At 41.9% G+C, this 12,500-nt stretch overlaps 1 protein-coding gene and 1 pseudogene across 1 annotated transcript in view; both read right to left on the bottom strand.

Moving 5' to 3' along the window:
• The window catches only part of LOC133978541 (GRAM domain-containing protein 2B), a 19,607-nt gene extending 14,454 nt beyond the window's left edge, over positions 1-5,153 (bottom strand). Inside the window, 4 exon segments of the mRNA XM_062416804.1 lie at positions 898-985; positions 1,375-1,497; positions 5,046-5,107; positions 5,109-5,153. Of these exon segments, the coding sequence (XP_062272788.1) occupies positions 898-985; positions 1,375-1,497; positions 5,046-5,107; positions 5,109-5,138 (303 nt within the window). The 5' untranslated portion in view covers positions 5,139-5,153.
• LOC133978510 (zinc finger protein 208-like) overlaps positions 1-12,500 on the bottom strand; it is a 355,630-nt pseudogene that overhangs the window by 27,742 nt on the left and 315,388 nt on the right.

The raw sequence follows: 12,500 nt of genomic DNA, 5'->3' as shown, positions 1-12,500 counted from the left end.
TTGGCTGCAGGGGATTATTTATTGCAATACCGCGAGTGACCACTGGAGAAATTGACGGCAAGGCTGAGCGATGGGTTAGGGTAAGTATCCAGCTCTCATCATCTCATACATCCACGGTTGATAATTCAGCGTTTTAGATCACTGTTCACTTCCTTAAACCATGTGGTTGTTATTGTAACCATGACTACAAAAAGGTCTCGAAACCTTAAAAAGTAGTCGTGGTAGTGTTTTTAACCCAAGCTAATGTTTCCTCAAACCTAACTGGGTGTTTTTTGTTTTTCACTCTGTCCTTTAATGATTTTAAAGCAAATCATTATTTTATGCTGCAATCTTATTTTTAATGCTCTATTATAGTATTTTATTTCTCTCTCTTTCTATGTTTCTGTACTTTGTTTTTATTATTAGTGGGGGGGGGGGGGGGGGGGGGGGTTAATTGTTAAATTTAAATGTTTCCATGATTTTTACTATTATTGGGTTTTATTTTTAGTTCTCAAATTGCATGTTTTTATGTTTTTTATTCCTAATTCTTACTGTTAAATGTTTGTTTTATGTAATAAAGCACATTGAGTTTGCCATGGTGTATGAAATGCGCTATATAAATAAAACTGCCTTGCCTTTTAATTTGGAGGATTGTACCTTGACTAAGACCTTGAACTGAGGACATGAACTCTAGTGTCCTACTTAGCTGCAGCCCTCCTACAAATGACATCAGCGTGACCCACTGACTGTCCCGATGTGCTCTCGTAGAAACAATCAATAAGATAACAACGTCGACTGGAAAAAAGTCATCAGAAATTATAACCTGATATCAGTAATCTGGAAAAAACAACTGTGTGAGAACGTCTCCGTGCTGTAAAGTTTACAGCTGTAATAAAAGGTGAGATCATAAATCCTCACCTGGCTGTATTGAGACTTCTTCCTCTCTAACTTGGAGTCTGAGTCGGTCTGGACCTGAGTCAGCAGAGTGTGGTCGAAGGTCTTTGACCTGCAGACAAGAGCCACAAATCAACCGAGCATGGATTAATTTATTGCAGATATAACATTAAGTAAACTAAAATATACTAATACAACCTTACACAACACTAAATAAACAGTTATAGCATGCATTATATAACTGTTTGATTGTCTGTGACCCTTTGTACTCTAATTCAAGTCTACTTTAATTATATAACACTACTTTTTACACTGCAGCACATCAAGTAAACTTAAATAAACTAATTGTAAAAGTAATGAAAAGGATATAAAAACCTTTATTAAAGAAACTTCTAATAGATAATACAGAGATCGCATCAGTAAAAAGAAGTATTTGCTTTTAAGCTGCATGAATCAATTTGTTTCAATGAGTTTAATATTGTGTGAAATCTCGTTGCCTACCTGACTAAAGCCGGCTTCCTCTTGCTGGAGAGCTCGTGCTGCTCGGGGTCGACGGCCTGCAGAGGCTCGTTGGTCGTCCTCCCGTTTCTATGACGATCCTCTGCCATGTTCTCTACGTCTGAGCTGCAGACCGGCAGCAAACAAGCACAGATATATCACCTCTCTTATCTCTTATTAGGCTGCAAGTAGGAAGGACTTTCATTAGTGGGCAATGCAAAGGTAAACGCCATCCTAATAAAAAGGCTCTGTGGCCATTTAGTACGGCCCTTTATGTAAATTAACTCTTTTAAAAATGGGTCGATCATAAGCGATAAGATATTTAACAAATAGTCAAAACAGAAGCACCAGAGGAGAGCTTTTAGTTTTTGTTGTTAACCCTCCTGTTGTCTCTTTTGACTGTTCTCTTTCCTTCCTTCCTTCCTCTTTCTTTATTTTTTCCTTCGTTCTTCCCCTCCTTCCCTCTTTCTTTGCTCCCTCCTCCTTACATACTTCTTTCCTCATTTCCTTCCATCCTTCCTTGCTTCCTTCCTTCCATCCTACTTACTCCTTTCCTTTCTTCCTTCCTTCATTCCTTCCTTCCTTCCTCCTTTCCTTCCTCCCTCCCTCCTTACTCCTTTCCTTCCTTCCTTCCTTCCATCCTACTTACTTCTTTCCTTCCTTCCTTCCTCCTTTCCTTCTTCCTCCCTCCCTCCTTACTCCTTTCTTTCCTTCCTTCCTTCCTTCCTTCCTTCCTTCCTTCCTTCCTCCCTCCTCCCTCCCTCCTTACTCCTTTCCTTCCTTCCTTCCCTCCTTACTCTTTTCCTCCCTCCCTCCCTCCTTACTCCTTTCCTTCCTTCCTTCCTTCCTTCCTTCCTTCCTTCCTTCCTTCCTTCCTTCCTTCCTTCTTTCCTTCCTCCTTTCCTTCCTCCCTCCTTACTCCTTTCCTTCCTTCCTTCCTTCCTCCTGTCCCTCCTTCCTTCCTTCCTTCCTTCCTTCCTTCCTTCCTTCCTTCCTCCCTTCCTTCCTCCCTTCCTCCTGTCCTTCCTTGACCTGAGGACAACAGGAGGGTTAAGATGCAAAAACACTGGATCCTACATTTCCCATAATGCAAGCTGATGGTGTCTCTCATTTCATAAGTCATGATTGATGTTTGCGGTTTGCGGCCATCATTAGGCAACTCCAGATGGTTGTATGATTGCAGAGTTGATTAATTGATGGTTAAAACATTATGCACTAATAACTAACATTATATCCATAAATTTGGGTTTAATCACTTCCATCCTTCCTGCTTCCTTCCTTCCATCTTACTTACTCCTTCCTTCCTTCCTTCCTCCATTCCTTCCTTCCTTTCTCCTTTCCTTCCTCCCTCCCTCCTTACTCATTTCCTTCCTTCCTTCCTCCTTCCTCCTTTCCTCCTTACTCCTTTCCTTCCTTCCTTTTTTCCATCTTTCCTCCCTTCCATCGTACTTACTCCTTTCCTTCCTTCCTTCCTTCCTTCCCTCCTTCCTTCCTTCCTTCCTCCTTCCTTCCCTCCTTCCTTCCTTCCTCCCTTCCTCCTTTCCCTCTTTACTCCTTTCCTTCCTTTATTCCTTCCTTCCCTCCTCCTTTCCTTCCTCCTTCCATCCTTACTCCTTCCTTCCTTCCTTCCTTCCTTCCTCCCTTCTCCTTTCCCCTCCTTACTCATTTCCTTCCTTCCTTCCTTCCTTCCTTTCTTCTTCTTTCCTCCCTTCCATCCTACTTACTCCTTTCCTTCCTTCCTACCTTCATTCTTCCTTCCTTTCCTACCTTCATTCCTTCCTTCCTTCCTTCCTTCCTTCCTCCCTTCCTCCTTTCCCTCCTTACTCCTTTCCTTCCAAGATGTAACTTAGAAATATGTCTGAATGTTATTTACAAGTCGAATTGTTTTATTTATGATTAGACAATATGATGTGAGAGTAGCATAAGATCCTCCCTGCTTGGTTAACACTCCCTGCTAACCCAAGCTGATAAGCCTGATGACATCACTATAAATTGATTAAACTGACTCATCACTACATGACAAGACAGTATTTAACATATCAAATGAACATCTGTAAATCAGTGTTAGACATCGACTGCAACCCTGACTTTGGTTAATTCAATATGAAGTTTGAAACAGGTTTTGTCTCAGTGTCAGTGTGTCAGTGTGTATTTGTGTTTGATTGACAGCAGCTGAAAGACTTATCGGTGTCACTCCCTACTAAACGGAGACAAACTACATAAACTGCTGTAGATTCAAGTCATGGACAAACCTGAAATAAAACCGGGTTTCTGAAGAGTAACCAGCAAACTATGCATGAAAGCTGAAGTGGGTTGTTAGTCTGTGATTGTTGTGTATCAGGATGCAATCAGGCTCAGTGTGACCGTCTGCTCTGCCTGTGATAGAACGACACGTTATCGCTTTATTTACATTTAATTTGCTGTACGGGTAATAAAGAAGGAAGGAAGGAAGGAAGGAAGGGAGGGAGGGAGGAAGGGAGGGAGGAAAGAAGGAACAGTCGAAACAGGGGTTGTTTGATCCGGGAGGACGACACGAAGTAGTAGACGATAAAAGCAGTTTAATCTCTGCTGGATTTAACCCTCCTGTTGTCCTCGAGTCAAGGAAGGAAGGGAGGAAGAAGGAAGGAAGGGAGGAAGAAGGGAGGACGGAGGAAAGAAGGAAGGGAGGAAGGGAGGAAGGAAAGGAAGGAAGGAAGGACAGAGGGAGGAAGGAAAGAAGGAAGGAGGTAGGGACGGAAAAGGAAAAGAGGAAGGAAAGAAGGACAGAGGAAAGAAGGAAGGGAGGAAGGTAGGGGTGAGGGAAGAAAGAGAGAAGGAAGGAGGAGTAAGGAAAGAAGGAAAGAAAAAAGGGGATTGAGGAAGGAAGGAAGGAAGGAAGGATGGAGAAAGAAGGAAGGAAGGTAGGAGGGAGGGAGGAAGGAAAGAAGGAAGGAGGTAGGGACGAAAAGGAAAAGAGGAAGGAAGAAGGACAGAGGAAAGAAGGAAGGTAGGGGGAGGAAAGAAAGAGAGAAGTAAGGGAGGAAGTTAGGACAGAAGAAAGGGGGATGGAGGAAGGAAAGAAGGAAGGAAGGAGGGAGGAAGGACAGACGGAAGGAAGGAAGGGAGGAAAGAAGGAACAGTCAAAACAGACGGGGTCAATTTGACCCGAGAGGACGACACAAAGATTAAAGAATTGTGTCTGAGATATGTGATCCAGCATTGACCTCAAACACACTTCTTCTCTACTTAATGGTAAAAATATACAGAGATATATTCATTATAAGCTAATTTACCATTCGGGGGTCTAGTTGCACCAGTTTTTTAATACTCAAATATCTTGTTTTAAACCAACCAACAGTCCAAGATTCAATAAGATCTAATTAACAACGATACAACACGAAGGAAAGCAGTAAATCTTCACATTTAAGAAGCTGGAATCAGAACATACTTTGCATGTTTGCTTCGCTGCTGCCGGTATTTAATATCTGTCAATGAATAAATCAGTTTAATTAGCTAATTGTTTCAGCATTAATAGAGATACTAATACTCATGCATTTAGTATGTCTACTGATTTAAACTGTTACTCATGCCTCTACAGCTACAAACACCGCTATAGATACTCACACTGATGTCTACATTGCTTCATAACACAGACATTATTCTCTTTGACTCTCTTTTTCCAGTCAGAAACTCACTGATAATCTCTTTCTTCATGCTTTGTGGCTCCTCTGTTAGACTTCCTGGTTTCCTCCTGAGACGGTTTGCTGGTTCACACAGTGCTCTGTCATCACGCTCGTCAAGTTCTTTTTTAAAAAACGATCAAACGCCCCAAGCGGTCCTGCACTCCTCTCCTCTCCCCTCCTCTCCTGTCCTGTCTGCTACCGTGAGAACTGAGAGGTGAACTCAAACCTGCAGCTCGAGCTCCTCCACCTGCCTGAGGGAGTGCTGGGGCCTCCTGGTCTCACATGTCTAAGCAATCAGACGCCAGGAAGCTATGGGTGGGTGTAAGTGTGTGTATTTAAACCTTTGATCGGTGACATTTAACTCAGCTTTGTTTGAAGACTAAAGTTTAGTGTTTTTCCTGCTCTTATGTGTGTGTTCCTGTACACTGGGTTACACTTTATTCTGATCTGTTCTCGTCATGAACTCTGCAGAAAGAAGTATTTTCTCATGTATGTATTCATGTGTTTTTTCTGTACAGCAGCAGATGAATCCAGGGCAGGAGTGTCAGGTAGAGGAAAAACCTCATATATCAGGTTTCACCACCTGGCTGCAGCTCAGTCGTCTCTACAATAACACACCAGTCGACTAAAGACTCTAAATGTGAGCTTGTGTATGTGTGAAAGTCTTCAGACTCCCTGCAAAAATCTGCCTATTTAATTACCTTTTTATTTATCTCTGACGTTCCTGCACTGACACTGGTGAATTTCTTAATATATAAAGTATATAATGAGTATTTTTTTTAGTGTCCATGTGGTTTAGGAAAGAAAGAGAGAAGGAGGGAGGGAGGAAAGAAGGAAGGAAAAGAAGGAAGGAAGGAAAGAAGGAAAGGCAGGGAGGAAGGAAGGATGCAAGGGAGGAAGAAGGAAGGAAAGGAGGGAGGAAGGAAGGAAAGGACGGAGGAAGAAGGAAGGAAAGGAGGGAGGAAGGAAGGAAAGGAGGGAAGGAAGGAAGGGAGGAAATAAGGAAGGAAGGACAGAGGAAAGATGGAAGGTAATGGCGAGGAAAGAAAGACAGGAGGAGGAGGAGGGAGGAAAGAAGGAAGGGGGATGGAGGAAGGAAAGAAGGAGAGAAGGAAGGGAGGAAAGAAGGAACAGTCAAAACAGACGGGGTCAATTTGACCCGGGAGGACGACACAAAGGTTAACAATTCGTCAAAATGCTGAGAGCAGATTTAGATTTATTTAGTGTCTATGTGGTTTAGTTTAAATTTAAAGGGTTAAAATGTAAAAAATAAACGTATGAATAACTTGCACACATTCTTTTTTTGTGGACCCTTCCTTCCTTTATCTTTCTTTCCTTCCCTCTCTTCTTCCTCCGTTAATCTTTCTTTCCTCCTTTCTTCCTCTCTCCTCCTACTTCTTGTTCTTTCTTTCTCTTTTCCTCCTTTTTCCTTTCTTTCTTCCTTTCTTTCTTTCCTCCTACTTCTTATTTCTTTCTCTTCTTCCTACGCTTTCTTTCTTTCTTTCTCTCCTCCTCTCACTTCTTGTTCTTTCTTTTTCTTTTTCCTACCTTTTCTTTCTTTCTTTCTTTCTTTCTTCTTTCTTTCTTTCTTTCTTTCTTCTTCTTTCTTTTTTCTTTCTTTCTTTCTTTCTTTCTTTCTTTCTTTCTTCCTTTCTTTCTTTCTTCCTTTCTTTCTTTCTCCTTTTTCTTCCTCTTCTTCCTCACTTTTCTTTCTTTCTTTCTCTCTAGGAGGATAAAATATGTAATATGTATCATTATTTTGTGGTTACACCATTTCACATTTTCAGGAGCATTCAGTCTTACTTTTGGTAAAAAATGGTGCAAATGTCATTTCAAATGATATAAAACCAACAAAAATACTAAATGTACATTTTAACAAACCTGATGCTGCTTTTAAAACTATTTTTAAACAGTTTATTTGTCACTGACACATATTCTGATTTATCTTTTGGTGTCTAGAGCCTGAGATGTCCAACCAGGAACTAATTTTAGATTTTTAAAAAGCAGTAAATCGTCATGTTTAAAAGCTGGAATGATACATATGAACAAGGCAAGGCAACAACAAAAATACTTTCAGTGAGTTTCTGACTAAAAACAGGGTCAAAGGTCATAAGGCCATATAAGGTCAACATGCAGAATTTTACCTGCAGGTGTTTTTAAGTTCTCACGTAAATTCAGTGTGAATGAGGACATATGATCCCACTATTATTATCCTGTGTGTGTGTGTGTGTGTGTGTGTGTGTGTGTGTGTGTGTGTGTGTGTGTGTGTGTGTGTGTGTGTGTGTGTGTGTGTGTGTGTGTGTGTGTGTTAGTTTAAGGTTAGAGCAGAGTAAGGTTAAGTCTCAAGAAAATGAATGTAAGTCAGTGTAATGAAGTGATGGAAACCTGTGTGTGTGTGTGTGTGTGTGTGTGTGTGTGTTTGTGTGTGTGTAACCTGAGCTGGCTGATATCAGCTCTGGGTCACTGGGCCGTCAAAGCACAAACATGTTTTGAAGTTTTTCTCTTTGTCCTTCAATTTCAACTTTCTTTATACACACACACACACACACACACATACACACACACACACACACACACACACACACACACACACGTACATACACACCCCTCAGTGTTGTAATACATTCCCCGGCATCTAAACCTAACTTTAAAGGAATAGTTCAACATTTTAAAACCAGCTTAATCACTTTCTCTACAAGAGTGAGATGATGAGAAAATCTAAAAATGTGTTTGCAACCCTGTCGCCAACAAATTACATTTATATATCAATAAACTGAAATGGAAAATACATTTTGATGGAAGCACAATATCTCCCAAATGTAAGTTAATGTATCAGTCAAATGTTTTTTCTGACATCAAAATGTCTTCACTCTCGTCTGGCAGAACAATATTTGCTGTTATTTCTTTTGTGGTTATGTTTAAGTAGCAGCTTTTGGTTAGATTTAGGGAGAGATCATAGGTTTAGTTTAATACAGTCTGCAGTGACTTGAAAAATGAGACGTGACATTTAGGCTGCGTTCAGACTGCAAGCCAAAATCCGATTTTTAACCAATCTAGATTGGAACCAGATGGCTCTTATGAAATCTGAACAGTCATAAACCAGATGGAAACCACCTTTAGGAGGTATGGAGGCGATGGAGGACGTCGAAAACATCAGTCCTTGGACAGAGGACCAAACCAAATTCTTAACCCTCCTGTTGTCCTCGAGTCAAGGAAGGAAGGGAGGGAGAAGGAAGGAAAGAAGGAAGGGAGGAGGAAAGAAGGTAGGACGGAGGGAGGAAAGAAGGAAGGAGGGAGGGAGGGAAGGAGAAAGGAAAAGAGGAAGGAAGGAAGGTAGGGGGGAGGAAAGAAAGAGAGAAGGAGGGATGGAGGAAGGAAAGAAGGACAGAAGGAAGGAAGAAAGGGGGATGGAGGAAGGAAAGAAGGAAGGGAGGAAAGAGGGAAGGAAAGAAGGAACAGTCAAAAGAGATGCGGTCAATTTGACCCGGGAGGACGACACGATGGTTAAATAAATAAATGTGATTCCATGCTCGAAGATTTAGGTTTCCAACTTTAATGAAAAAAGTTAAAAATGTATTTTTCTTTAAGTTGCTGGTGTACACTTAATCCACGTACGTATGTATGTATTATCATGTAACCGTCATAACTAACTAGTGTTTGCACTCGGAGCCTTTATTGATTTGTGTGTAAACAGAGAGAAGACGCACTTTGAAACACAAACATTAACTGGATGAACTGCAGCTGGCAGTGTGTGTTAGTGAAAACATGAAAGCGGAAAGTTTTCACTCTCAGAGAAGAGCTGGAGTTACTGCGATTACCAAAGAATTGAATTCAATGTTTTTGTGTATATAAGCTCATAGAGAAGTCAGGTAATCCAGATGCACTTATTTGCATTTTTAGATTTATTGTTACTTTTATGACAGTAAATTGAAATATTCTGACCCAAAGTTACCAATCAATGCTTTTATTTAAAACTGGTTACTTTGCATTGAAGCTGGTTTGAAGCCCAGAGATGCAGGTTACGGTTGGTGCCATCTTTTTCTGTGTTTTCTAAATAAGGAATACGGGGCGTTGCCTTTTACGCTCTAAAAACATCACGCCACCTAATACTAGTTTACCGGAAACATTGAGCAGTGACGTTAAAGCTGATGCATTTGACGATTACGCTTTTTTAATGGGAGTAAATTGGAGCCAGGATTTTTTTTTGTTTTTTGGAGCCAGCATCTAGTGGCCATTTGTGGTATTGCACTTTAAGGTAATTGAGCCTCAAGCCGTGGTAGTTGCAGCTTGTTCTTAATGCATTAACACCTCAGTGAGTCAAGGCGTGCTTTGGTCAACAAAACTTGGGGAACCACATCTTTACAGAAAATAGGTAAAAAGTCGCTAGCGTAGCAACATTAGAGCTACAAACAACCTGTTATGCAGCATTTTCTGAGAGCAAAGAGACTCACTCTCTGTAGAAAATGAGCTCCGGTCAAAGAAAACTTCTGCTGTTGTGAATATGCAAATGTGTTGTCCTCAAATGTAATAAGAAGGAAGGAAAGGATGGAGGAAGGAAGGAAGGAAAGGAGGGGAAAGGAGGGATGAAGGAAGGAAGGAAGGAAAGGAGGGGGTGAGGAAGGAAGGAAGGAATGAAAGGAGGAAGGAAGGAAGGAAGGAAGGAAGGAAAGGAGGGATGAAGGAAGGAAGGAAGGAAGGAAGGAAGAAAAGGAGAGAGGAAGGGAGGAAGGTAGGAAGGTAGGAAAGGAAGGATGGAAAGGAGGGAAGGAAGGAGGGAAGGAAGGAAGGAATGAAGGAAGGGAGGAAACAAGGAACAGTCAAAACAGACGGGGTCAATTTGACCCGGGAGGATGACAGGAAGGTTAAAGAAGTGAGGATTTTTCAATTAATGTCTTAAAAAGTGACTTTCATTCATTCTGCAGCTCTAAAGCTCTGATTGGTTGGTGTTTATCGCTGTTAGTGACTCACACACTCTCATCTGTCGTGTCGTTGTGTCAGTTTCTGAACTCACTGACCGACAAAGTAAGAAGAAAACTTCTGCTGTTGTGAATATGCAAATGTCTTGTCCTCAAATGTTAGAAGACATTTCTTACTGATTATGTTTAACAGCGCCACTTACAGGAGATTAAACTGGTATTACAGCGACGCTACAGGACTGAATGCTTCATATCAAACCCTGTTTCAGATTTCGGAAAACTAAAATTGATCTCCGACTTGAGAAAAAGTAGAAGTGTCTTAACGTTGACACCGAAGGAAGGAAAGATGGGAGGGAGGAAGAAGGAAGGAAAGGATGGAGGACGGAAGGAAGGAAGGAAAGGAGGAAGGAAGGAAAGGAGGGGAAAGGAGGGATGAAGGAAGGAAGGAAAGGAGAGGGTGAGGAAGGAAGGAAGGAATGAAAGGAGGAAGGAAGGAAGGAAGGAAAGGAGGGATGAAGGAAGGAAGGGAGGAAGAAGGAAGGAAGGAAGAAAATGAGAGAGGAAGGGAGGTACGAAGGTAGGAAAGGAAGGATGGAAGGAAGGAAGAAAGAAAATGAGGGAGGATGGAAGGGAGGGAGGAAAGGAAAGAAGGAAGGGAGGAAGGATGGAAGGAAGAAGGAAGAAAAGGAGGTAGGATGGAAGGAAGGAAGAAAAGGAAAGATGGAAGGAAGAAGGAAGGAAGGAAAGAAGGAAGAAAAGGAGGGAGGATGGAAGGGAGGGAGGAAGGTAGGAAAGGAAGGAAGGAGGGGAGGAAGGAAGGAGGGGATGAAGGAAAGGAGGAAAGGAAGGGACAAAGTAAGAAGAAAACTTCTGCTGTTGTGAATATGCAAATGTCTTGTCCTCAAATGTAAGAAGAGATGTCTTAATGATTGTGTTTAACAGCGCCACTAACAGGAGATTAAACTGGTATTACAGCAACGCTACAGGACTGAATGCTTCATATCAACCCTGTTTCAGATTTCGGAAAACTAAAATTGACCTCCGACTTGAGAAAAAGTAGAAATGTCTTAACGGTGACACCGAAGGAAGGAAAGATGGAGGGAGGAAGAAGGAAGGAAAGGATGGAAAGGAGGAAGGAAGGAAAGGAGGGGGTGAGGAAGGAAAGGAGGGGAAAGGAGGGATGAAGGAAGGAAGGAAAGGAGGGGGTGAGGAAGGAAGGAAGGAATGAAAGGAGGAAGGAAGGAAGGAAGGAAAGGAGGGATGAAGGAAGGGAGGGAGGAAGAAGGAAGGAAGGAAGAAAAGGAGAGAGGAAGGGAGGGAGGAAGGTAGGAAAGGAAGGATGGAAGTAAGGAAGAAAGAAAATGAGGGAGGATGGAAGGGAGGGAGGAAAGAAGGAAGGGAGGAAGGATGGAAGGAAGGAAGAAAAGGAAAGATGGAAGGAAGAAGGAAGGAAGGAAGGAAGAAAGAAAAGGAGGGAGGATGGAAGGGAGGGAGGAAGGTAGGAAAGGAAGGAAGGAAGGAGGGGAGGAAGGAAGGAGGGGAGGAAGGAAAGGAGGGAAGGTAGGAGGGAAGGAAGGAAGGAGGGAAGGAAGGGACAAAGTAAGAAGAAAACTTCTGATGTTGTTTCAGATTTCGGAAGACTAAAATTGACCTCCGACTTGAAAAAAAAGTAAAAAAAGTCTTACCGGTAACGTCCAGCAGTGTTGGACGGAGAACGGGAATATTTAGACATCGTTCCTCTTCTTGTGAATTGATAGAAGTCGTCGGTGTTGTAGTTCTCCATCGCAGCAAAAGTCACTTCACGCTTCACACCGGCAGACATGAGTCTTGCTGTTTTATAATGAACTCAGGAGTTAGCTGAACTCACCTCCTTCTAGTCCGTGTTATATGTTATATGTTCCACGTGTGTTTGACTGAACTGCAGCATTGTTGACATGAGGGGTAAAGAATGACCCGCCTCCTCTACCTATGTAAACCTAACATTACATTACTGTCTGTCGTTGGCTTTACATTGGCTCTGTTTGTTTGGTTTCAGTGTGAGTGTACAGTGTGTGACAAAAACATACTGTCAGCATTTCTCTGAATCTTCACATCCTGACCCACATTTTTTATCAGTGACTCTGGTCAGTGACTGACAAGCCGACTGTGTTTTTTCGCCGACGGTGCAAAAAACATAAACTCCATTTTCCATTTGGGAAATGTCCGATAGGTCAAAGGCAGAGATGTCTGTCTTACAGTGAATATTTTTGGAGGGGAAACAGTTCAACCAAGCTGTAATTATATGATTTGGCTTCTATGTTTAAGATCAAACTTCCTCCTGTTAGTAATTATCTGGAACTATAACCTGATGACACTTATTAACACTATATTGCATTAAATAGCGATAATTAGCAAGAAAGGAAAGGAAGGGAGGGAGGAAGGATGGAAGGGAGAAAGGGAGAAAGAAGGAATGAAAAGAGGGAGGAAGGAAAGGAGAGAGGAAGAAGGAAGGAAAGGAGGGAAGGAGGGAGGAAGGATGGAAGGAAGGAAAGAAGGGAGGGAGGAAGGAAAG

Source organism: Scomber scombrus, chromosome 4, assembly GCF_963691925.1.
Source record: "Scomber scombrus chromosome 4, fScoSco1.1, whole genome shotgun sequence".
NCBI lineage: Eukaryota > Metazoa > Chordata > Actinopteri > Scombriformes > Scombridae > Scomber > Scomber scombrus.
The sequence above is the reverse complement of the archived record's forward strand: the minus strand, read 5'-3'. Positions and strand labels throughout refer to the sequence as shown.